Source organism: Camelus dromedarius, chromosome 3, assembly GCF_036321535.1.
Source record: "Camelus dromedarius isolate mCamDro1 chromosome 3, mCamDro1.pat, whole genome shotgun sequence".
In the NCBI taxonomy this organism is placed as follows: domain Eukaryota; kingdom Metazoa; phylum Chordata; class Mammalia; order Artiodactyla; family Camelidae; genus Camelus; species Camelus dromedarius.
This window is the reverse complement of record NC_087438.1, coordinates 70,195,152-70,222,757: the sequence shown is the minus strand read 5'-3', so window position 1 is coordinate 70,222,757 and position 27,606 is coordinate 70,195,152. Positions and strand designations below refer to the sequence as shown.

The following is a 27,606-nucleotide window of genomic DNA, read 5'->3' as shown; positions in this document are numbered from 1 at the left end:
TTACATTGTTTTAAAAGGCAATTTCACTTACTACTTGCTGTCCTCTGCACTACAGTAACGTGCATCCTTGCTCTGTCTCCACTCCAACTCTTCTAGGACATTTATGCCGTTTATAAACTGCTTGACAGTCTCACCGCCTCCTGTCTGTGACTGAGAACAACCTGCTTAGCCCAGAGTCATTTCAAAGTCCCCTTAAAAAAACTCTAATGGTTATAATGGAATAAAAGCCTTTCTAAGATTGAAAAAAAAAAAAAAAAAAAACTATGTTAGAATGAGAAAATAAGTTAAAAATAGGTTGCTCTTCTCAAGATATCAAGTAATATTCTTTTAGTGAAAGGCCAATTTGCCTTTAAAAGTTAACTTAGAATCTTCTAAAAGCTCCCTGAACCCCAAATGTTGAAATCATTTACATAAATATCTCAGGAAAGGAAATGACCCCAGTGAGCCACACCTGGGCATGATTCGGCTTAAGGAGCAATGGACAGGACTCAAGGAGCCGCAGCAGTCGCCCAGCGGAGCTGGAGTTGGCAGGATGTGGGAGGTTCTGCACGATTTTATATTTCAGTCCATCCCCACTGAGTCTTCCCTTCCCTGGCTGCTGACTTTAGCAGCCCTGGAACCAGAGGTGCAGACACAGCCAGATGGAAGTCAAGGTGCAGAAGAAGATCACCTGAGAATGAGGCAAGGACTGAAAGTCCATTACTACTACTTCATGCATCAGCTGAGCCTCTGAAATATGGTATTTTTTGCAAAACAAACAAACAAACAAAAAATAACGCACATGTGGTACCGCAATGTTTAGGCAGGGTAACACTGGTAGGTGTACTATGGACAAAAGGATGCCCTGTTTAGCACGGATATCAAACTGAACGAAAATAGAGGGAAAAAAATTTAAAAGTAGAAACCATGCTAAAGAAGAGGCGATTGCGGGGGTGGGTCAGCTAAAAGATATCCAGCCTCCCCTTTTTTCTTAGGAGGACACCATGGCCCACTACAGGGGCACAAGCACGAAGTGCAGGGAAAGCAAGACTGAGCTAGTGAAGGAGCTCGGCAAACACACTTTGAAAACTACTGACCTTGAGTTTTGTGACTTTCTTTCTAGGAAACCAAACTTTAATTATATATCTTTGCTAATCAGATAATAGCAAATATGCCACACTTCAAACTTTTAACCCCCTTCATTTCTGCCACAGAGTTTCACACCTATCTTTATGTGAAAACAAAACCAAAACCAAAACCAAAAAAAACACCAGCTACATATTTTTATTTTGCTTAAGAAATTATGTAGGCGCACGGGTAGGGACAGATCACAACTGTGCGACTGAACACATATCAATGCCATGAATACATCTTTTACTTTGAAATGTGAAGGAGCACCAAAAGCACAATTATTTTAATTTTTTTAAACAAAAACTTTAAAATGGTGTCTAAAAATAAGTGCTTAGGCAAATCTTCGAACAGTAACTGGCCTGTTGGAGGTGGACCTAGTTAAAGCACAACACAACGGTGTGTGTTTACATCACCCTTTTATTTCATAGTTAGAAATAATACAGTTCCACAGGGTAAAATCATCAATAAATAATGGTGTTTAATCATTAAACGTAAAAATCCCAAGTCTTTGGCATCTGACAGGATTCTATGTCTTGTCAAACTAATGACTGTATGGATATAGTTAATCTTAGTGATCATTCGTCAATACAATATGTTACAAAGGTGCAATTTACTTCAAAATGTACAACAGCTGAATATTTCCAGCCCACCAAGAAATCTGATCAACTCAGTGAGATATGGGCCAACTTCCCTGAGGCTCTTTCTCATGGTTTGCCTCAGTCAAAGTATAATAAATGTTGATTAAGAGTTCCTAGGGTTTTCTAATACTTATTCTGCTCTAAATAGAGTTTGTCATTCATTCTGGTGAAACAACAATCAGAACTGCACCAGAAATGAGCCACTTATTTAATTAAAAGGTGTTTTTATTTTATAAGCAAGATTCCTAACACCTTAGAAACTCACAGCCCCCAAAATAAAACTTAAAATAAGTAGGTCTATGCTGCCAGAAATGCCAGTTCAGTTAATAAATTGCACCTTCAAGAGTCAAAAAAGAAAAAAAGAAACAGAAACTTTTACAAAAGGTAAGTTACATACATTTTTTTTTTCTTCCAGAATATATTCAAGACTAGTTGAGCTGTATTTGTTACTAAAGCCAGGGCATTATTTCTTTAGCAACAAATTAAACCAGTGCAATTGACATAAATTGTTAAGTAATCCAGGATTAACCCATTAAAACTGTAGAAGCACTTTAGGCTCCTGCACTAATCCTAGAAACTGGAATTTCAATGAGTGCCTGCGCTGCACAGAACTAAAACTGGAATGACCCGATGCCATGCTGAATGGTATCACTTCATACTTAGTTTAAGCATTAGATAGCAGAAATCATGAGTTTCTCTATTAAAGTTCCATTCACTTACAGAAAACATTCAGATGCAAACATTATTATGCCTATAATCCACAATGTAAAGAATCCTTTCCACTTTAAAGTTCCAGATGAATTTTAAATTAGAAAATAAACACTAAGGAAACTTTTTCAACTTATGAAATCTTTATATTGGAAACTTTCGGGAAAAGCTTCCCCCCACCCGTGGTAAAATAAATACTTTGTATCCCAAATTTAATTTTATTAAGACACACTTTAATAATGCTATAAAGAAATATTTTACAGCCATAGAGATCAATAACTTTCCATGCGGAAATAAAAAATTCATTGCTCAACAATATTATTGAGGCAAGTAAAGATTATTCTCTTGTCAATCTGAAATGTTAATTTTTTCAGTGCAAAACCAGTTATAAAATATTTAAACTCAATATTTAAAAATAAAAAGTGGTCCAATTTAGCAATGTTCAAGTTCTAAATTTCATAAAACAAATCATTACATACATTTTATAGTAAAATACAGAGATTAAAGAAGTACTTGAGTACTTAAGATATAAATTTCTAATGAATCATACCAAGTCAGCAACAACCAAGCAGATAACATTCCCAATTTGAGTATCAGAATCTTAAAAGATGATATTACTGTCCCAAAGCCTTTTTCTCCTAGCTAAAAAGCTATACAAACTAATGGTCAACATTCTGTTTTCTTTGCAGTTGCGTGCTCTAGAATGATTTCCCCTCAAGTACCTGTGATTTCATTCCTGTATTCAAAATTTGATCCAAACAATTTTCATGTTCCAGGAACACTTAGCTGATATAACCATCTATAATGTAAAGAGTCCTGTACAGGGTACAACAGTGGAATTCACTAGCCAAGTGCATAGGCTGACCTAAACTGGTTTACACCCTCTGCAAGTCACTCATGTATTATTCCTAGCAAACACACGGTCCCCTCTGAGGGTTAGGTGTTGAAGCTGATACTGTAGCACTTCTGTGTCAGCTGGCTCCTTGATGTTCATTTTATCTAGATTGAGGTAGTCCAGAGATTTGGAGTGAGCCCTCTTACCTTTAAGAAGACAAAGAGGCAGAGGCCCATGGAGGGCCTTGTAAGGTTCATAAGGTAAAGATTTAGTGCACTTGTCTCCTGAGCTGGGCATCCGCCTTCGCCTCCTGCCGTTGACAGCTGGAATCTCATACGGCTGGTAGTACCTACTTCTGGTTTTGTACAAACGAGAGGAACGTGCAAGTCCTGCATCCAGCTGTTTGGAGCGCAAGGAAGGCATGGCTTCTCCCTTACTCTCTTCACCTCCTGTGCACTTCTGGGCTAACTTCAGGAGTTCCTCACCAGTCGTGAAGCCAACCAAATAGTTAGAGTCCATGTGGAGGATCTGGTAGCCTGACACAGTCCGGCGCATGGGCGAGCACGGCGTGCTGGAGCAGCGGGGCTTCTCTGCCTCTGCCTTTCCCGGGGAGCTGGCCTCGGCCACGGGCAAGGGCAGGGTGCTCAGGGTACTTCTGGACTCTCCATTAACATCTACTTCCATTTTAGGCACCAGTCTGCACACACAAGTCTGCACACTCCTAAAAGCAGACAGACTCAGATTAGAAAAGCACAATGCGCAGAACCCCAGGCCAAGCCGGGCCGTTTTAAAAGGCTCAGGGAGCGTGAAATCACACTGGCCCGAAAAACAGCCCATGCACCACGGACAGATTTTTATCTGTGTCTGTTAAACGTTCCACAGCAGGCATGAAACGACTACAACTCCTTTGCCTTCAAGAATTTGAAAGCAGGTTAAATTAAAGTCTGAAGGACTAGTAAAAGGTTCAGATGGAGAAGCAAATAGAAAACAATAGTTCTCTAAATGCAGTGCTCCATTCAGTCACACAAAGTTGATTCCTTTTTGCAATTACTAAGCAAATCAAATATAGATCTCAACTTAAATGAAGCAAATAAAATAATCATACACAATTTCACAAGAATCCACAATATGTTTCCAACAAGAAAATTAAAATCTGTACATGTTTCATCATTTAATTTAACACAACACGCTCAGCTCTTCACACCTGCAGTTCTTCTCAGTTGTGTTTAAGGAGCATATAAGAAAAGACAAAAGCTAATCCACCTCTAAAAAGAATCCAATTTAGACCTAAAAAATTTTTTAAGGTATGGATGAGTCTTAAGGGAAAGTTCCCCAAACCCTGTAAATGTTCCTTCCTCCATATCTCCAGTCAATTAAAGAAAACCACTTGGTAGTTTAAAAGTTAATCCTAAATTCAGTAAATCAGGCCATTTTTACTATTAAACATATATAAAAATCAAACATTATTTGACAATATAATGATAAAAAAATACCTCCGATCTGATGTTATTTTATCCTACAATACCTAAGATCATACACTTTTGAATAGTTTAGTAAATAGCAAAACAATTCACAATGAATGCCAGCAATGTTCATTACAATGATTGTATTGCACACTCTGGAAAAACCCCAGCAAGAAGTACCACAAACAACGGCCAGGTTCCCAGAAAACTGTAGATAAATCAAATTTTGGAAAATAAAATGCTAAGGGGAAACTGAGTTACAATATTACTTCTGAGAAACTTTATTTCTACTTGGTCTTCAGTTAGAAGATCACAGCTTTAAATGTCTCAGATCACTAATCAAAATGTCAATATGTCAAAAAATAACATGATTTTAAGATTAAATGTTTATTGAAAAGGCTAGTATATTAAATAATTCCCAAGAATCCTTTTGTAAAACAAATATCCTTTTCCCAATTGAAGCATTTTCTAAAAAGTTTGGGTATTCATTTAAAATCCAAGCAATCAGAAAGCTTAAAAAAAGCCACAATTTTATTCCTTCATTTGCATGCTGTACTTTCTTTTCCTTCATTAGAAAAGAAACAAATCAAGACTATGACAAAGTTTCCAAGTTGGGAGGGTATATAGCTCAGTGGTAGAGCATGTGCTTAGCATTCACAAGGTCCTGCGTTCAATCCCCAGTACCTCTATCAAAAATAAATAAACCTAATTACCTCCTCACCAAAAAAAAAAAAAAAAGTACCCAGATGCTGTCCTGTCCTCATTATGGTCCAAACATCTACTGCACAACTGAAAACTAACATCAATAATGATTCCTGAGATAAAGCAAATGCCAAAGTGATCCATAGTTTTGCTTACTTACTTGTTACTCTAAATCTTAAGACTAATTTAACATAAATACCTTAGTCCCTCAGCCCTTCTAAGTCTAAAGTAATTGGCTTTATTCTATTTTATTACTGTAAACATAAATTTTTATTGGATTGTGTAATTTATTTCTCTGTTGAGAGGATGGGGACAGTAGGTGACTACCACCAACCTTGTTACGCATATAGAAACCTGAAAATTTCTCATATAATAAGCCTGAGGGCCTTGTGAAGCCTCATCAAATTTTATGCTGAACAAACAAATGTTTACTCTAGGCCAAATGACAAATTAATCCTTCCTTTCTCACCAATTCTGTAGCCCAGAAAGAACACAAGAGGACAGATCCAAGGCCTATAACATACCTAACCTGACCGGCAGCTACAGGTAGGAAGTGATTCTCTGATACTTCATTCTGAAAGACAAGGAGAGAAGGTCAGCGAGGCCCAAACAACCAGGGCTGTGGTGGATTCGGAGAGCACACACACGCCAGGCCGCCCGCCCACGGAGAGTCACCCAGTAGTGATACTCAAGCTGTCAGTCCACATTAAGTGACACAGTGGTCTAGGTTTCTTCCAAATCTGGCAGTCCATGACAGTCCATGGGATTTCCACCCTCTCATTTTAGTATATTATAAACTTCCTAAAATCCATGAAGTCACAACCCACCCATTCTGAACTGGGTAATAATTCAAACAGAGGCTAGGCTGAAAATCATCTTTTTTTGCCTATGAGTATAAAAATTGCTAAGCAAGCTAACCGTGTACAAAGTCACAGTAAAGAAGAGTGGGCACAGGCTTCTGGGCAATGAGATCATCTAAAGTTTGTTCCCTCACTGAGCCAATCCTGCTGCATCAAGGCAGATCCATCAGGAATTCTTAGAATCTGTAGGGGTTGAGGATAACAGATGGCAGGACACAAAGGTTTGAGAGAAAAAGTCAGAAATTATATGCCAGTTGGAAAATAAGAACCTAGAAAATCAGAAAAGTGAAGAAAGTGAATGAAGCAATGCATAAAGGTCAAGATTTGATGTGACATGAGACAGACACTACTGTTAGAGGAGTAACTATCAGTGGTCAAGTTTCCAGCAGCCAATAACAGCATAAAAAATGTCACTTGGCTTGGGCAAAACTATCCAACAGGCTCTTCAGATATCTACCTGATAGATAATGATTTAAACCTAGGTTAAGAAGAAGGTGTAGTTTAATAGCTCTGGGAATCTCAACCAAGCAGCCTGGTGTAGGAAACCTACCATACTTCACTGAGGCAAACAACACACTCCCTGGAGAAAACAATACTTAACCAGAAAGTTAAAGAAATGAGCGTTTATTTTTACTGTCCACTCACAGAAATATTTAACCTAGTAACCAAGGCCTATGCTTCTCTGAATAAAAGCCTTGCTGTATTGGAACATGAAAATGCTCATTTTAAGTATTACATAGATAACAGCTGCTACCTGCTGAACTTCTCGAGTGATTTGAAGGGCTGGAAAACTGCACTTTTTAGCTATAAAACATCAGTACTTCTGCTCCAAACAACTGCATAGTCTCAAAACTATCAGCTCTTCGAGGTGGTTTCAGGGTCTCTGCAGCATCCTGTCCTGTGTACAAGAATATCTTCAGATCTTGATATTCATGCAGGAATGAGTGATGCAATCCAGAGTCTGCAAATTGCTTAGATTTTTTTTAATGCCCCTTTACTTATATTTTACCCTTGCAAAGAACATCTACTGTGTGGCACTAAGAGAGCTAGGTGGAGGACAGCTGATTGGCAAATAAATATTTCTTGTTTAGCTGGGCAGAATGCTGACTGAGCAGCATAACCTTCCACTCTATGATGTGACCGAAAACAAAACTTTTTAAAGCTATTAAACTGCTGAGAATTACCTGACTAGATTTAAGTATTGGAACAAGATTCCAAGAGCCGTTACACAATCAACATTCTCAGTTATCTTTCAAAAGGGCAGAAATGCTGTAGGTCATGTCCCCGCTGAAGAGGGAGAAGTCTAGGCACCTAACTCTAAACAAAAAAGGAGTGGGGAGGTGACAGGAAAGAATAAAGATCGAAAATCTCAAACTCAGCATATGCTGGTATGTGTACATCCACTGATTTGCACTGCGAAATTCCTTGTTAAGCGGCATTCATCAGGAAACGCAGCTACCCTGACTACATCCAGCGATAGCCTGTGTTTGTAGTAGATTCTTCACATTTCACCATGAAAAATCTGCTATGGGTTTGTTATTTTTAACACATCTATCCATGACTAAGCATTTTGTTTCATATTCCAAAATAAACCTTGTATCAAAAAAGCATATTGCCAAGATAAACAGCTACAAAGCACTCTCATAAATCCTGCAGGTATGTGTCACAGGTACACTCCCACTGCATATGTAAGAATAAATGTGAACCCAGAAGTCAGATCCAGTGCTAACTTCTGCACTGCAGAGTGTTACAAATCAAAGCCTAACAACAGAGACCCTACTGCTTGCATTAAAGCCTTTCATACAGTTTAAAGCAAAAATAAAAACTGGAAATAGAAAATAGTAAGTACTATAATAATAGAATTAGCCAAATTTCCATGCATAGGAGAGTCTAGACCAGAAAGTTCAACAAGCATAAAAAAGACAACTTGTAGTTGAACAATGCTTTTAAAACTGAGTTTCCTAGACAAGCACAGGAACAACTATAATTTTTTTAAATGACACCTGAGGGTCTTCAATATCAAATTCCCTCACAATCCAATCAGTAACAATGGCACTGAAGTATATCTACACAACATATGAAAGATTTGGCAATGTTCATAGAAGCCACTATTTTTTTTTTAATATATGAGAATTCAAAACTAAACAGCGCCAGACAAGGAAACACTTTAATACTTCCTAGGAAAAGATATACAGCGCACATTCTAAAAACACTGGGTACAGCAGGCTGAAGTCTGGCTGAAACTAAAGCCGAAAGTCCAAACCACAACACACACGTAGGGCAACCTGCTGCACAAAGACGAGCACATTCCAAAGGCTGGGACTGTGTGGAATCTACCCAGCTCTGCACACTCTCCAAGAGGCCAAACTTCCTTTTGGCACCAGGAGCAACATTTTGAAAATATAACCTAGATACCTCAGCTCATTAGACTAGCTCTAAAAATAGCTGATAAGTTTCATAACTGCTATACAAAAAATAAATAAATAAAGACATCTTTTTGAGAAGAACTACATTCCAGAAAATGGTTTTAAAATCAGGTTTGTCAAAAAAAAATAAAGTCACCCTCAGTAATCAAAAAACTGCTCCATATGCTTGAACTGTTTTTAGCAACACACAGCAACACCATTTAAGACAAAACAGATATAATGTTACTCTCTAAATATACAGAACAAAAATGTCATCACACACACAAAAAAAAATCCCTTTTTTGAACAAAATCCTTTTCAAGAGGAACCTGAAAGGAATCATTCAGAATAGAGCCCTTCCTTGGGAAATGGAAAACTTCCTAAGCATGACTATTATCATCAGTCCAGTGATACCTAGAACCATCTAGTTTGAATGCCAGAATCTCCTAGGAGTTCACCTATCTGAACCTCCGATGACAGAGAACAGGACACTTAGGCTATGAAGACAGGGACCTGCCCAGAGCCAAGCACGCACTTCCAGGTCTCCTGGCTCCAAGTCCAGTGCTCCTTTCATCGCATCATGCTGTGCTTCCAGGACGTGGTTCCCAAGCTTGCTACACAATGACATCATCCAAGGAGTTTCAAAAAACACTGATGTCTGTGTTCAACCCCAGATTTGTGATTTAAATCATCGAGGGGGTAGACTGGGGTCTGAATTTAAAAGATCCCCAGGTGATTCTAATATGCAGACATGTTTAGGAATTTGTCAAACAGAACTTACCAGATAGAAGAATTTCACTGCTATAAGTTTCTGCCTTTTTTTTTTTTAACCAGTAATTATAATCACATTAGTGAATATCATTTTTGGCTGCTTCCAATTGCTAACAAACTACCCCTGAGGCCTTCCAATTAACTGTTTCTAATCCACTGTTGGCTTAAAAAACATCTGCCAACCAAACTTGTTAAAACTGGATATAAAATAAAAATAAATTTGCACACACTTTGATACAGTTCTTTTAGCTTCTTAGAACCTGTCAGGTACAGTCACTTTGGAAAACAGTTTGGCAATTTCTTAGAAAGTTAAATAACTGCTTATTAAACAACCCACCTACCCTATCTGTAGGTATTTACCTAAGAAAAATGAAAATATATGTTCAAAGACCTGGATGTGAATGTTTATAACAGCTGCATTCATAATCACCAAAAACTGGAAACAATCCAAACATCTACCAACAAGGTAACTGATAAAGAGCCTGTGGTCCATCCGCAAAATGGAATAGTACTCAGCCCTGAGAGGGAGCAAACTAAGATTACACTAAGTGAAAGAAGCAGACAGAAAATGCTACATACTGTGTGATTCCATTTACATGACATTCTGGAAGAGGTGAAAGTACCAGAAAAGAAATTATTCAATGACTGCCAAGGACTGAAGTTGGGAGGAGGGAACAGACTATATAAAGGGACACAAGGGAATGGGTGTGGGGAGGAGGCGGGGATCAAAATATTCTATACATTGACTGTACTGGTCACTACACTAATGGATGCATTTGTCAAAACTCATCAAACTATACAGCTTAAAAGGGTGAATTTTACTACATATAAATTGTATGTCAGTAAACCAAACTTAAAAAATAAAAAAACCTTGTCATATATTTCTAAGTTTTTCATGGTCCTCTAAATTTTAAAAGTCTTTAAAATTCTTCTGATCTCATTATCCCTAAATCAGAAGGAATTTTAATGCTGGCCCAATTTATGTTTGAACACCTTCAGTGACAGGTAACTCACTTCCTCTAAGGTTAGTTCATTTCCCTTTTGCAGCTCTGCTACAATATCTTTTTATTTACATATATAACATGTACACATGTACCCAAATGGAAACAGAGATACAGAGTACACACACACATTCCTGTAGCTTGCACCCGTCACTGCTCCCAGTTTTGTGCTTTATTTCAACTGGATGAGTTAATGACCCAGCCACATCATTTCTTATTCAATAACCTCTAAAAGTACTTTGTACTTACAGTTTTCAAACTTCTGCTCTTTTCTTCAAAACTGAAAATTTTAGTTATGCTTCCATTTTTTTCAGTGTTTTAAAATACAGTTTCATAAATTTGACAGACTATATCTACCAGATGAAAACGGTGGGTTTTTTTCCTCATCATTCTTTTGACTCATTCTGCTGACTGCTAATTTGGAAATCACTTACAATAAACTGTTTTTTCAAAAGATTATGATCACTCTATGTGACTTCAAAGCAAGGACATTGGCCTTGCTACAAAGACATTGGCCAAGTACAATAACATACCAAAGCATGAACTAACACTAATATAACTTTTTTTAATGCTAAAAAGATTATTACATTTTTTTTCCCCTTCAAAGACTTGGAGCCACCCAGACAATTTCAGCCCAGATACACAGATGACACACTGAAAAAAGACAACTACAGGAAGACATCAGCAGCACTATTGCCTATTTTTAACAGTTCAAATTCATGATGTGACAAAAGGAACGTCACACTTGCAGTGAACTGCGAAGCGACTAAGTGAAAATGATGTTCCTTTCAGTCACTTGTTTGCCATTCTTTCCATATGATAATACATGGCTAAACTTTTTGCAAATGATTTCACCAATCTTTGGAGATTAATGTTTTTACTAAAATGCCCCTGAAATTAAAGCAACGACCTCTTAACTACTATATTTCAAAATATTATTCCACAAGACCTCCTTTATCTTACAAGAATAAAAAAAGGAAAATGTCCTCAATCAAAAAGTCAAATATTTCAAATATAGTAACGTTAGCATTTTAAAAAATAATTTCAGTTCTCTCCATTCAAAATTTCACAATTATAGTATATATATTTGTAATAATATACTGACATTTCATAGTCATCTGTTTATATAGTCCTTAAAACACTTTATACTATTATGTTCATACAACTGGTTAACAAACAGAAAATACAAAATATAACTCACCAGACTAAATCCCAGAAGATGTCACAGTACAATTTCCAATGAGTCCCAAGGGAGCACAGGCATAATAATTTTTCTGCTCTACTCCAAATACTAAACATAAAATAGAAAGATAAACCTTTAATTTAACAAGTAACACAACTTATAAAGCAATTACATCAATTCTAACTGCAAAACAGGATGAAATTAGCAGGAGGTACTAACATCAGGTACAGATTATATAGCATAAAATATTAATTAATTAAAGTAATTTTGCGTTTGCTCAGCTAAATGAAACCTCAAACACTTTTATCATGCTTGTTCCTCTGTGTTCTGTTGCTTAAACTCTATCTGGAGACTAACAGTAGCTAAGTGAGCTAAATAAAGAGCCAAGAAAAACCAGCAGTTTAAATGTTGGTTCCACCGTCCTAATCCTACTCATCTGCTCAACAGACTCACAGTATCCTATGGGAAGAATAACACTGAGGCTAGGGTCAGCAGAATAGGTCGTAGCCCTTGTCTTGCTAAGACCTCTGCCTCTTGACCTTGAATAAATAGCAATTTTTAAAATGAGGACAATACCATCCCTCCTCCCTCATACAGTTGTTATGTGGATCAAATAAGTAGTAGGTGAACATATTTGGCATGCTGCAAAGCCCTTTGCAAATGTCTGATATTATTATGCAATTAAATTTTGGTGTCTACTCTTTTTAGTCATAAAATAGCAACAATAAAAATCCTTCATATGACTGCTGAGGCAAATGACTTGAAAGTTTATGGAAAACTATTTTTTTTTTTTAAAAGAACAACTAGAAAAACACTTCTTTATAGTTATTACATTGCTTATAGTTTCTAACATCTCTTCTGTGCCTTTCACCTCTTACCTGGGGAGGAAATGTGTAAGAAAATCTATCTTTACCTCCTACCACCCTAGTTAACTGGGTTAATTCATTGAGACCAAGAAAACACCTCAAAGTTTTTCCATCTGTAAAGGTTTCTTTGGTCCTTGTGTTTTCTGTTGTGCTTAACTTGTTGGGGGCAGGTGGTGGCTCAAATGAGCTGAATGGGTTCATTTTACCTACATAGTTGCACAGAGCCTGAAGAAGGCACAACAGTTCAACATGTTTTCAAAAACAATTGTCACTGTATTAGTTTCCTTACCAGCACAGAAGAGTTTTATCCAAAGGAAATGGATTATTACCAAATTAAAGGTAACTGGTTCCTCAGCTTGAGACCCTAGAAGGAACTAATGTACCAAGAACTATCATTCAGAGAAACCAACATGTTTCTCAATCTTCAGAACTTATTTAGGTTCAGTTCACAGACACCTTTCCTTTCATTTCTTTTGCCACTATTTTCAAGTTGGGTAACCAAGAAGTCTAGATAATTAAGTCTGCTCCAGTAACAAAGCCTCTGGTTTTAACAGAAAATAAAGTACAATGTAACAAAAAGTGTTACCTAACCAGTTTTTAATTTACTATCATTACCCCCAGAGAATCTCCCCGATACTAACTTCAAACTGATTTCTTATTTAAGTAAATGGATTTTTAATGGGGAAAGGAAACTTTTTTAAAATTAACTTTAAAACAATTTTTAGTATCTTCTACAATCCAAAAGCTAGATGCAATTTATATCATTTAATCTTAACAACTATATACTCCATCAGGAAACTATTACCCCCATTTTAAAGTATTCGATCAAGTAATATACCATTTTAGAGTCAGAGCAAGAATCGGAACCCCAATCCATCTGGCTCCAAAGCCCACTGACATCACCTTATAAACACATGGCTCTGTTCAATGATAAGCCCAGGTATGTAGTTTTTTACACAATAATCATGTTCCTGAAAAATGTATATTAATTACTTTCTGTAAGAGGAATTCTGTTTAAAATGTATAGCTCCCCACACTTTATTTAAAAGTTCTATCACCTCATCTGTGAGATGATTGGAGGCAAGTAGCTTTCATTACTAACTCTAGGGTTACTTCTAACTTGAAAATGTTAGGATTCTAAGGCACACAGTGGAGAGACTTAGGCAAAATCATTCTAAATCCTGGACCCTTTCTCGTAAGAGTTTATAACTTTTTTTTTTTAAATCATAAATTGTAAGGCAGGAAAAAAAATGTTTCTATCAGCCAATATTTGCTGGTTATGTGGTTGGATACCAAATACAGAGAGATATCTCCACTTAATTTTTCAGGGCTGTATCTATCACAAAGTGAGACAGATTTCATTTAGACTTTTAGAAATCTAGACTGAAAACCGAGAAACATCTCCAACATTTTTTCAACATCGAAAGGAAAATCAACGTAAAACTTTATCCTGGATTTGAAAGCAGAAGAGCTTTAAAGTAATTATCCAACTCCTGCACTGGAGCTTATGTGGGAGTCTAGGAAATGGTCGGTAATTTCATAGTAAACAAAGTGTAGTAACTGATTATCCCTATTATGCCTGTGCCAAGCCCAAAATAGAACACAAACAGAGTCCAAAGGAGCAACACAAGGCAAAACCAAGGTGAAGGAACTCTGCTCCATTCCTCATTTTTCACTCATTTCTGACTCTGTTTAGTGTCTGGTCTGTGATTGTATGCTACCCATGCACAGGTGCCATGAAGAGGAGGAGGAGAATGACAATGGTAAAAAAAAAAAGACAAAAAACAAAACAAAACATTTTAACTAAAAAGAATAAGGTCAGAAACTAGTATAAGCATATAGCTTCTTTAAGAGACTGTCTATAAAGAAGTCTAGTAAAAATTATAAGGATTTTACTCTCATCTCCCAATAAAAACAACTAAAAGACTGTAATTCAAAAGTTCCCAAAACACATACCTTCCAAATAACACTTTTTCTTCTAAAAATACTTTAAAATCTATTAATCTCTAATACTTATGATTTTGGCCATGTTTTGAACATGAAGTCTTGGTAAAGTATCACTGGATCTCCTCTCAGAAATAGTCAACAAGAGGCAAAAGAACTAGGTGAAATTCTTACAAGATGGACTAAATACTGCATAGAAAACAGCCGGAAGTAAACAGAGCAAAGGCTAGAGAATATAATGCTTCCAGCTATCAGCAGCTGAAACAAAAAGAAGCCCTGTGACACTGTCCTGTAAGCAACGAAAATAGGAAAAATTAAGCATGGCCAAGGGCTGCCCACAGGCCTCTGGGAAGGGAAGCCATGGGTAACTAAGCAGAAGACACCCAACATTTGACTGCAAATGAAGCTTCTACAGAAAGAGAAGTTTGAAAACATTAACTAGCAAGTGTATCACATTTTCTCAGGCAAGGTGATAGGTATCATCAAAGGTATATAAAGAATGTCTTTTAAAAGCAGAATGACCCTATGTCTCAGTTCACAGCCAGTGTCCGGGCATAATTATTTACAGCACCCCCTTTATCTCTCAAACGTGTCGTAGTTTGGCGATTATATCGTTATTCTACTCAAAAGTCACGTATCTAATAAAGGAAAGGCAATGAATTAAAAAAGAAAGAGCTTTCTGCCTGTGTAGTGGATTTCTGTACAATTTGGAGGGGTATTATTCCCTTGGGTGTATGCACTCATTCAATTATTCATTTACTCATTCATTCATTCAACAATATTTCCTGGGTCTTACTATGTCACAGCATTATTCAGGCACTGGGACGAACATTAAAAGTGAAGCCTGAGACCAGACAAGAGGGGAAGACAGAAGGACATGGAAATACATAAATCTAACTAACACACATAACAGTAAACCTGAATGGCAATGGGAACCCAAAGAAGGGAGTGGTTTTCCCCAAAATACAGAAGCTCCTTATGGAAATTTTCAAGCCCACACAAAATCCCTATACATAAAAAAAAAAAAAAAGGCACAAATCCCAGCTTCATCATAGATCCATTAACAAAGTAGCGGTAAGAAAAAATAATGTAACAAAATACCACATGAAGGCCAGCATACAGCCCATGAGAATTCTGGTAAACAAATTACATGAATCATTGAAGATTATATTATGAAAAGCAAAATAAAATTTAGGCAAAGAAAATTGGTAGAGTAGAAGTTATAGATTCTAATTCTAGCTCCCAAAAAAGGGGGGGGGGGAAGGACGCAGGTAGTCTTCTCAGAGTGGCTATATGAGAGATCAATAACGAAAAAGCATTTGGGAAAAAAACAAATTTTGTTAAAGTTCCATTCAGACTAATGAATATATTTTATTACCACTATTCCCAAAGATTACTCTAATAATAAAAAAGAGGACTAAAATATCTCTTCAGTAACAAAACACTGAGCAGAAATAAAAGGGTTTACCTGCCAAATCAATGTACAACACTCACAATGAAAACAAAACGCTTAGCTACACCTATGTGCTCATCTTAAGGGTTACTTTAAAATACTTACTCTTCCACTGCAACTCATAAAAGCTAAACAATCAATAATTTTTAAGAAAAGTTGTTAAGTAGGGTGTGACTTTTCTGAAACTATCTTTGACCTTACAAACAAATCACTAACCACACCAACCTGGAGAGGCAACCCACAATCAGTTCAGAAAGACAAAAGTTAGTTTCTCTTTCTAATATCAGTTGTTTTAATAGCAAATTCCTTAAAGTGAAGCATTCATTTTATTTCTATTTCTGCTAGTAGAAATTAAACCTAGATTACTAATATCTTAAATTTATGTAAAGTCATCCTTCTACTTTTAGAAAAAAATCCAGTTTCATTACAAATATGACTGATAGTAACTGGAAATGTGGGTCTATATTGCCATCTTTACAAGCTATTTGCCTCTTAGTAAACATAACTTAGATGGACAGGTATACACAGCTGAAGTGGCTAACCTTCTAAATGAAAACTTAAAACCAAGAATTTGATAGGCTTATGATGAAATCAGAGTTCTCTTTGGAGGAAAAGAGCTGATTTTCCCCTAGAGGATATAATCAGCAAAAAAAAATTTAAATTCTGTATATAAAGTTCTATTACTCCCACCACACTAATACTTGTAAGGGTTAAGGCATATTAACAGCTCTCCAAAGTATACAAAATTATTATACAGAGAAAGGAAACAAATTCACTGACCATTACGTAAGATCAATAAATACCCTCTATCTTATATCCTAGAATAGTTACTGCTAAACAGTCTCATTTGCAAGTAAATAAACTAAAATGTTGGCAGAAGCATATTCTAAACACTAGTTCTTATCAAATCAAGAGGTCTCTGGGCTCATTAATCCTTGTATTTCATCTGGGTCACTTTATTACGTTTATAATGCATACACAGTTACATAATAAAAACACCAAGACATCTGTGAAACATTCATTAAATATAATTGTGTAAGCATAAACTGTGGTCTTGAATCAAGAAAGTACCAAAAGCCTGTGCAATAATGACCGATACTGTATTTTGAAATGACTGGGAAAATAAACTTTGGGAAGAGGTCATTTCTATCTCCCTAGTGGCTAAACTGCTCTACAGGGTTAAAAAAAAAAAAAAAGAAGAAGAAGAAGGAAAAAAAAAAAAAAAAACAGCGGCTAGCAACTCTAAATTGTAGTGTGGCTCATCTGAGAAAAACAATGTAAAATGAAGAGCCTACAAACATCAGAAACGTTATGCGAGAACTGTTCGTTTGACTGGGAGTAGCAAGAACGCTACAAAACGCTACTATCTCCATTCTTCCTCTTTCCCGGAATGATTAAAAAGTTTCCAGCTTCAGTTTTACCTATGCTCCACAGCCATATACATACACACTCAGCATCTTTGCTTGACACAAATCAGTAACCTACACAAGGGCAAACTGGCCTGAGTGGAGAAGCAGGGAGACCCTAAGGATGCCGAACCCTTGCAAGGGGAAAGGGACGGGGCCATCATTCCTTTCGCGTTCCCATCTCCTTTCTGGCAGAGATTCGCAGATTCCACCACTAGAGAGAGTTCGGCAGCTTCACAATGGGGCCGCCTGTTCAAGGTCTGACTGCCGCCAGCCTGGAAATCCCTCTCCTTCGCCCCCCACCCGGCCCAAAGTCCACCCGCGACAGGTGGGGCGAGGGCATTGATGCCCAAAGACATCTGCTGCTTTCGCTTCTGGCCAGCACCCGGCCCCAATCCACACGAGCGCCCCAGGCCACGATGGGTCCGTCCGCCCCCGCCACACCGGCAGACGTGCAGCGGGCGCTGGCTGAGGGCTCCCGGGCGGCCTCGCCACCTAGATTGCAGCGCAGGCGAGGAGAGACGGCGAGATAAGGCCGTCAGAGCTCGCCCCGAGGCGCTATCTGGCCCGAGCAGTCGCACCCGGCACGCGGTCCGGGCAAAGGGCCAGATGCGCACCAGGCCCGGCAAGGAGCTACTTCTGAATGGGGCCCCTAGGCCCGCTGCCCCGCGGTGCGGGCACGGCGGCGGAGGAGCCAGCGTGCGCGCCAACGCGCCCAGACTTCCGCACCGCCGCACAGCGGGAGAGGCGCTCCAGGTCGCTGAGTCCCGCACCTCCTCGGCGAGCGCACGCCGCGCGCACACGGGGGCGCACGCCCCCGCACACTCACTCACACGCGCTGCACACTCACGGCGTCTCCGACCCCACCCCTGGGCCAAGGAACCGCGGGCACCGGCACCGGCACCCCACCAGGGCCCCACCCAGTTCACCAGCCCCCAGCCCCCTGCTCGGGTGCGGAGGGTATCAGACCGCCAAACCCGGGGGTCGCTGAGGTCGCTGAGGTCGCCCGCCGCCCATTTTTTGAGGCCCGCCGGGCCGTGGTCCCCTAGCTCTGCGCCGGCACCGCACGCCCGGGCCCGACACGAGGCAGGGAGGAAGGGGCGGCGCCGCGACTGGGTCTCGCACCGGGAATCGGTGATTCCCCCCACCCACCCATCACCACCACCTTTTCTGCAGCACAAAAGGTTGCAGACGGAACCGTCGTTCGCCGTGCAACCTACCAGTGGCCCACAGCTCCGCCGCCTCCGCCGTGCCTGGGGCCGTGGAGCCGGAGACAAGGGCGGGAGAGGCGCAGCGCTGCGGCGACGAGATCCGGGCTGAGGCCGCCAGCGGAGCCAGCCGGGTACCCTCTCTGCTCCCACTGCGATAGGCGCCAGCTACCGCCCGGCGTAGTCCCCGCCTCCTCCTCCTCCTCCTCCTCCGCCTGCCTTCCCGCCCTCCTCCCTCCGGCTGCAGAGGCGCAGCCCGTCAGCGCTGAGCCCGCCTCCTGCGCCCAGCTCAAACGCCCTGAGGAAGGGCGGGCCCGCGAGAGAAAGGCGCAAAGAAGCCTGAAGAAGGGGGCGGGGCGGGGGCGGGGCGGGGGCGGGGCGGGGGCGGGGGGAGAGTGGGGTGTGGTTGCTGACTAGGGTGGTCGGGGGAGGAGTCGTAACACTCTGCCCAGTCCAAACCCCGCACAGCAACTCAAGCGCTCCCACTCGGAGGCCTGGCAACACTCAGATTGCCCCAGTTAAGTGGTGTGGCGATGTTTGTCGTTTGTAAGTCTCCGATTTAAAGGACGCAGCACTGAGCAGAAGTAGAGAAGATTAGAACCCATGAAATTACAAATTATAGGGTCAATCTTAGAAACATGCTGAGTATCTAATGAATGTGGGGAGAAGGGTAGAATTCAGATTCTGATTTGATTAGCCATTTTTGAATCTTCAGACTTGATCTTTTCCCTTCTTCTAAGAAATTCTTTCCTTTGATCAGATTTTCTATTTTCATGTTACATCTCCTCTGCCAAACCGGTTAACAAACTCAGAGATAAGAATAGTTACTAACATTTGTTTAGCTCTCACCTACCATGTGCCAGGTCTTTTAATACATATTTTCAAATTTACACCCCTCAAGAATTCTGTAAGAGTGGCCAATTATGATCCACATTTTAAAGATGTAGAAAATTTAAGTAATTTCTTCGAGGTCACGCACGGAGTTAGTGACTGAGCTGGGTTTGAATCCAGACAGTGGGACCCTAGAATTGTTTATAAATGTTGCTAATTTGTGTTCCAGTCTCAATTCGAAAGAGGTAGTTGTTTTTGTTTTAACAGAATGCTGTATCTGGACATAAAAGGCGTAAACTTTGTGTCAATTAACACAAATTGAAACAAATCTTGATTCAAACTTGTTGCAAAATCTGTATACATCCCTGATAATATAAAGGCAAATAAATCTGTAGACCCCTATTTCAACAGAGTGATGCCTGGAGCCCCTCAACTATAAGACATTTAATACTACCCGTGTGCCCTAAAATACAACACGTATGGGAAGATTACAGAATAATTTTAGAAAACATAAATTACTTTATTCCCAATACAGATTATGTGCAACTTCTCAAATACAGAACCAGACACAACATAATTTGTGGTGAACAAATAAATGAATGGACTTTTTTTTTTAATCAGTACTTTAGGAGAACACACTGAGAGTTATTTCAGATTATAATGTCTGACACAGTGTTTTTATTGTTCTCGTGATCATTCTCATAAAACCACCTCCAAAACATTGTATATTTAATATTCAGAAACTTACTTTCATTATGTCCTATCTGAAATCTTGTAACCTTTCCAGAAGAATGCCTTGTAACTTGCCCTTTGCTCTGAGTTTGGCAATGTTCTTTGGCCAAAAGCAGTAAAGTTCTGATTTGCCTTTAAGTGTATTAGGCTCAAGGTTAGCCCTCTTGAGAAGGCATTGTGTCCAAATTGCCTCCCTCCCTGGGTGGTGCTTGGAGCTCCCATCTTAGCCCTGACTCTTCACCCAATCAAAAATTCAGTTAGTTCTTGAGTGTCCCAAAGGATACCCAATAAACCAATTCACCAAGCAGTTAAAGGGCGGTAATAGCTTTATGTGTGGCCCCTCGGTGATAAGTCTGTGCTGCCTAAAGACTCTGACTTCTTATTGTATTAATTCAGATCAGTTGTGGCTTGCAAGGGCTGTGGCTAAGGGGAGTACGGAGGGGTGGGAGGTTACTCCCAAAGAAGTGCTTCCCAGAGCTTTTCTATGTTCTGTGAAAATCTATTCAATCTATAAAGAAAAATGGCATGCTTATAAAGAATCAGGCGCAAATAGACCTTGTGATCTGAAAGGCCTTTTGAACCTGGAGACTCAGACATTCCATCTCAAATGCCCCTTGTGTAAGTTACATCTTTGCCTCAAGTCATCCTTCCCAGAAAAGATCACTTTAAAAAGATCGTTGTCTGGGAAGGATTATACATTGATGTAAACAGCGTTGCCTAGCAAACAGCCCGTTTGAGAGAAGAGGATAGGTAGATTCGATAACAACATATTAGATATAAAACAGAAACTACTAAACCAGGTGTGCCAGAAATACCACATCGCTTCCTTTTCTCTACACCCATTTGTTTCAGGCAGGGACTAACCAGGAAGATAGAGACCAACTCAGACATACATAAACAAAGACAATTGCTGTAGGAATTGATAACACAGGCAATATATTATCAAAACTCAAAAGCTAAACAGGGGTCATGAGGTAATCCATAAATTACCAAGCACAGCCCCTAACTGGAGAAACAGAGGGAGGAGTCAGGGTTACTGGATCCCAGGGGCTGACCTGGTGGAAGCTGTAGCCACGGAGGAGAGACAGCTACTGCCAAGGAACCCTTGGTTATGTAAATGTTCTGTGTCCTGGTTGTGATATTGCACTGTGTATATAATAGATTGCACTATATATATACTGCACTATATATATATAGTACTTACTATATAGTAAGTTACCAGTGGGAAGATCTGGGTAAAGGTTATATGGGATCTCTCTGTATTATTTCCTGCAACTGCAGGTGAACATATAATTATCTCAAAATAACATGTTTTTTAAAATTAAAGGAGTTTGAAAGCAACACATCTGCATATTTAGAACATATTTCTAGAAGCACAGCCAGAAAGTGAAAAATATTAATTGCCCCAGGGAGAAAAGTTGATGGCTTAGAAACAGAAGTAGGAGGTCAGCCTTTTACTATATATTCTTTCATATATTTTGAACTATGCAAAATCAATGCCTATTCAAAAAATAAAATTTTAAATATCAGATTTTAAATTGCTCAAAGCTTGATGCTTTCCAATTGTTAATAGTCTTGATCAGTCTGTTAACTTGCTATTCAGAAATTATATGGTGTCTTTTTTACCTTTCTAATTATTAACCTACTGCATATTGCAACTGCTTGTTGTTCCCAGGCACTTAGCCAAAATCTTTATCTTTTTAAATTATGAAGATTCATTTCTATATACTGACTCTTTTCCAGAATAAAAAGCAGTTTATGGGAAAAAAAAACTTTTCTCCTATTTGTTACTATTGCTGTGAACTATTTGCACATTTATGGGTCAGCTGACACCCTACTTTGTCATTGAATTACTTTACAAGACACTATGATAAAATCAAGATAACACGGACTTTGAAATCACACACTCCAAGATTTCTAGCCATATGATCTTGTTCAAATTATTTAACCAACCTAACTCTATTTATTTTCTCACCTATAAAACAAACATAATAATACCCATTTTTCCACGTTGCTTGGAGTATTAATACAACCTAAATATAGTACCTGAGACAGAGCTAAAATTATTGAAATCAAAAAATTTACTTGCAAAAAACAGAGGTCCACCAAAATAATTAAAGGTGAGAATATTTTACAGATAGGTACCTCAGAAAACAAGAGCAGGAAACGATGTACAGCCAGCCTTGTGGAAACGTGAAAGCAAGAGCTTAGAAGTCTTTTCTTTCTATCAGAGGCCTCATGGTCTGTGTGTCTGTTACAGTCAACTTCTCCTCCCAGACAACACTGGGGGATGGAGGCTCCTGCAACAAGGAAGCACAGAGGGCAATGGTAGTCTTCGGGAGGGGCACCAATGCTCACCTCGATGAAGCCATTTTGTAAGTAACACCGTGGCGATATTCGTCTTGTAGACAGAGGACATCTTTAGAATAGTTGAGACATGTGGTAAGGTCACTGTTTCTATTATAATATGGCAGGTGTGTATTATTGAGTGTAGACCCTCACGCTTCTAGTTGTAGTCTTTGCTGGCTCTTCTTTTACAGAAATTTTTTCACTGGTACCTATCAACATATGGTTTCCCTGAGCACAATATTCAGACTGCAGTTCTCTGACATCTCCAGCACCCTCATATCCCCCTCTCCCATTTTGTCTTGAACGTATTTATGGCATCCAACCCATTCATTTAATTGATCTACTTCAGCATCTGTTTCCACCCCTAAAATGTAAGCTCCATGAAGGCAGAGATTTTTATTCCTTTTATTGATGGCTATATTCCTAGCACCTTAAATATTCCTGGCACATTTTAAGCACTGAATAAATATTTGTTGAGTGAATAAAAGAGTTCCTGTTGAGGGCATAAAAGAATTTCTCCATTTCTCATTCGTCATTAACAGAGAGCTCTTCATTGCTGTTTAGATATATCTCAGTCCTTTAGAAATCTTATAGTATATTATATTAATTCTAGATTTCCTCCTCAAATCTCCTTTCAGAGATGTTCCTCTGGAGTCTTCCACCTTTCTCCCATTTACTTTATTTGTTAACTCAGGCTATTTGATGAAAAATCACTTCTACATCTTTGGACTACAAATTGTACTTTTTTCCAGCGAAATGACTGCACTGTTATTCGGCTTTTGAATCTCATCTTCAAATCTGGGCTTCTGCGCTCTGCTCTGCAATGCTCGGACTCTGCAGACATTTCTGCTTTGCTTCGTAAGCTCTGCCAAGACTTTCTGCTGAAGTCCCCTTGATACTGTTCCAGATCAAATATGTCATTGAAAATATAAGACTGGAGATGATTTCATTTTCTGGATCATACTCTTTGGAGGACAGGGATGGTAACTAGGGCAAAACAAGTCCCTGTGGGGGTGGGCAATAGAGTTTTACTAAAAAGGGGAGGGGCGAACATTGAAGGCAAAGAAAAAGAAGGCAGGAGAATAAGACAGAAATGGTGTGCCCTTAAATGACCCCTTCTGAGGGGTTGAACTTGCCTTTTTTTCTTCTCTTGGACTAGGGAAACAAACATTTTGGGGATATAATATTAAAGGGCTTTTTCCTCTGTTGTAATTAATTTTCTTTAATTACTCCCAATTCTTCAGAGAAAACTGTTTCACCCATACAGCCGTGACTGCTGGTGCTCTGAGGGAATCAGACTACACAGCAATAAGCCCAGTGTGGAATGTTCACACTGCAGCAACGCAAGCCCAGCACAGTACCCTAGCATGCAGTGGGGAGTTCTAGACGGCAGTGGCCTACGGTGACACTGGGAGCAGTGAAGAGGATGTAGTGTGGAAAAGCAGTTGCCAAATTGAGGCCCTGGGGTGGATGTGAAACGAGCCTCCTCCTTTGCAAATCTCATAAAGAGAGAGCAGAGTCTGTGAAACAGGAGGAGGTTGGCACATAGATTACACTGGATAGACACAAAGTGCTCCTACTCGCAACATGAAAATCATCCTTAATAAAAGCAAGCCCAGATCCCACATTTGCCTCTCCCCTTCTTATCTTGGGTGCTTTCTTTCATTACAAGTAAACTTCCAATTATCAGACAACTGTCAGATGTGCAGCCACCTAACCAAATAAGACAACAAATCAATCTGAGTCCATTTTAACAGGTTAGCTCCTATTAAACCAGTAAATTAACACCGGTAATACGCTGTATCATGAGCGTGCACCTTAATTGAGGATGGCACCGATGGAGTTGCAGTTCCATAAGACATTAAACCAGTGGACATCAAATCGCATTTACAGATATATAAGGGACACTTTCTTGATGTTTCTGTATTTTCTTTTTTTTTTAGTGTATATATTTTTTATTGAAGTATAGTCGGTTTGCAATGTGTCAATTTCTGGTGTACAGCATAATGCTTCAGTCAAGCATATATTCGTTTTCACGTTTTTTCCACCATAGGTTACTACAAGGTATTGAATATAGCTCCCTGTGCTGTACAGCATGAACTTGCTGTTTATCTCTTTTTTACATAATAGTGTCTACAAATCTCGAACTCCCAATTTATCCCTTCCCACCCCCTTCCCCTACTGGTAGCCATAAGTTTGTTTTCTATGGTGTCTGCTTTTTCATATTGCTTCAATAGCTACATGTCTTAAATGTACCTCTGAAAAGTTGGAGGTAAAGAATAAATTTTTAAGATGAACCTTTTACCGTAAGTTTTTAGTTGCCATTTTTAAACTAACACAGTAACACGCAGCTCTTAATATTCACTTCCCAAAGTATTCTGCCCTGATTGATGTAAAATTTGCATGTGCTAAGTTCTTGGTTCAAACTGTAATTTAGTCATAAGGACAGTTGAATCACAGAACTTTTATATATTCATTTCAATAACAGTACAGACATGTTAATGTGCACCACAGAGGTGATTATCATTTTTTAGACTTCTTTTAACTCTAAGGGATTTTTATATTGAAGTAGTCATCTTACCTAAGCTTCAGCGGAATTCATAAGTAGAAGACCCCCACAGGCAGAATGCTGTAGATATTAATGTTCATGAATCTCAGTGTCACTATACTCATTTATGAAAAAAGACAGTCTTATTACAAGACTGGACTCTCCTTCTGTTGTCTGTAATTAAGGCTTTGAAATGTTGTGGAGCAGTATGTAGTTATGAAGGATAAACTGGTATTCAAAAAGTTTTTTCTCTAAGCTTGTGCCACTGTTCATGATTTTCCAACTACCAAGGCCAACTTATCCATTCCCTGGAAAAATTCGCTACCCAAAGTCTTACAAGATGAATATGGAGTAGAAAATCCATTTAATCACTTCTGAAGGGAAATATTTCTTCCTGGCAGAGAAAGCCAATTTGACATTAGATGCATGCTTAGTTAGGATGTGGGTAAGGACTGCATATACCATCACAGGTTGGGGCAGATTATCAAGGACCCCTCACTGGCCCATTTGGACCTCTTTCCTAGGAACCCCTAAAGACAAGAGCCCTAAGTCATTCCCAAGCCTAGATTCCGTTTCTCCAAGCCACTCTTTCTGTTCTGTGAACATCTATTTATGTGAAAAAGACCTCTGACTGTCTTACAGAGAAAGTGTCTCTGGATTCACCTCTTTTATAACATCTGACAGCTTCTGGTCTTTTAAGGAAGTGGTGCATCTACTCTCCTCAATTTAGTGAGTTTAATCAACATGTTATCACAAAAAGTACCATTAGCAAATGTCAGAGTGACTGTGACTTCCTTATAAGGCACTGTGATTTTTTTGTGCTATCACTTTATTGATTATTTTTGAAACTTAAACCCATCCTTAGTGACTCATCAGCCAGAAATCATAAATCTGTTCTTTGTTTCCTATGCTCCTCGGTAACAGCCGACTCAGAGACACTACATTTTTAACCCTATCATAATCACCAGGCAAATGAAAGCCTTTGTTTCACAGTGCTAAATCATCAAATAGAAAGAGGTGGTTCTTAAAATCAGAGTATGTATACTTAAGCTTGGTACTTTATCAAACTTGGGGTATGTGTGTGTATGTGCATGATGTCTGTGAGAGAAAGAGAGAGAGAGGGAACATTCCTATGTTCCTGAAGGAGTTGCTGGTCATCCTTTCTTCCCTAAAACCTAGCTTACCTTTAGCATATCTCTGTAGTTACCTTTTCCCCCCTTGCTTTCCCATTGCTACAAATCCTGGACTAGCGACATTCTTTGTCCCCACATTCTGGGAACATATTTGTGACGTACAATCAACGTATTTGTGGTCCAGATCTTCTGCTTTCTCAAATCCTCTAGCTCCCAGGATATTCAACGCAGGACAGCCAAGCATGGAGCAATTGCTCACCAATTCTTGAGATCTTGCAGAAGTCAGGGACCATAGCCTTTTTTTTTTTTTTCTCTTTTATCATCAACATCATTCAGTGCTGGTACATAGTGAGTGCTCAATAAATATTGAGAAAAGGAAAAAAGGGAGGAAAGAAGGATGGAACATTTCACAAATGATTTGGCAAAAAAACAAAAAACTGAGCACTTATGTTTTGAGGCATGGTGTAAGGAGATGAGTGGCAAGGAAATCCCAACACTTACACAATCAGAAGGAAGCCTTTGCCGTTTTATACGTGTTTGGGAAGAAGGAGGGGGCTGGGAATACTAACACCCATGAAGGTGGTGGTGATAAAGATAATGGTGATGATAATGACAACAATGATGAGAATTCTTACTTAAAACACTGATTTTTAGCCAGAGGAACAAAAAATGAGAAGAGAACAAAAACTCTGATTGGCTGTAAAATATTATTTACAGTCATTTACAGGAATTGCTACCTAAGTCAGGTTACTTTGCAATACAACGATGATAAACACTGTTAAATGGATATGATTACTTTTATTATCATTTTCTCCCAGTAGAATATTAATAATCTCTATATACTTCTTCATAGTTGTCATGTAGCATAATGATAGATTCATCAGAATATTGCATGCTTAGGACTTTAAAATGATCAAGAAATATTGCATCTATCCGAGGAAAAATATATTTTCCCTCGTCTTGTTGAATAAGTTGTTTTGTTCTTGTATTAATTATTCAGATCCTCAAACCAAGTTAGATTAGCTTTAGAATCAGCCTTGGCAAACAAGTGCTGTTGTGTTTCAGATAACAGGCAAATAGATAACTTGGAAAAATAACAATTTCTTGTGAACAATGCATAACCTTCATATTGCTTAACTTTTCTTTTATATTTTCTAGGTCATTATCTTTTCCTGTTTCCTTCTGGAAGAGTGCCTCAATCAAGTTTTCCAATCTATTAATCAATTCCTCAGCTGTAACAATCCTACAATTTACCTTATCTTTTCTGTTCTTCAAGTACTTCATTTTTTTACATATAATATTTCTAGTTGGTTCTTTTTTTTTTTTACATTTTCTTATTGTTTCATATTGCTACTATCTTTCTTTATCTGTATTACTATGTTTAAATTGCTTATTTTGAATCTTTGTCCCATCAGTTATAAAACATTTTTTGATGGACTCTGCAAGCCACTTTGTTATTT

The 27,606-nt window shown here is 38.8% G+C and overlaps 1 protein-coding gene across 2 annotated transcripts; it reads right to left on the bottom strand.

The window, feature by feature from the left end:
• Nucleotides 1-1,242: 1,242 nt before the first annotated feature.
• MACIR (macrophage immunometabolism regulator) lies at nucleotides 1,243-18,795 on the bottom strand. 2 transcript variants are annotated; one of them, XM_031448772.2, is made up of 4 exons: nucleotides 18,566-18,795; nucleotides 11,695-11,784; nucleotides 5,981-6,030; nucleotides 1,243-4,012 (listed from the first exon to the last, which is right to left on the bottom strand). In XM_031448772.2, the coding sequence occupies exon 4, from the start codon at nucleotides 3,973-3,975 to the stop codon at nucleotides 3,352-3,354; it is 624 nt and encodes a 207-aa protein (XP_031304632.1). In that variant the 5' UTR covers nucleotides 3,976-4,012; nucleotides 5,981-6,030; nucleotides 11,695-11,784; nucleotides 18,566-18,795; the 3' UTR covers nucleotides 1,243-3,351. The 2 variants fall into 2 exon arrangements, with proteins under 2 accessions (XP_031304632.1, XP_031304631.1); XM_031448771.2 differs by lacking the exon at nucleotides 5,981-6,030.
• Nucleotides 18,796-27,606: the final 8,811 nt, after the last annotated feature.

Bases quoted from the DNA above. Each gene is read 5' to 3' on its own strand.
- MACIR (XM_031448772.2), bottom strand. From the start codon at position 3,975: ATGGAAGTAGATGTTAATGGAGAGTCCAGAAGTACCCTGAGCACCCTG.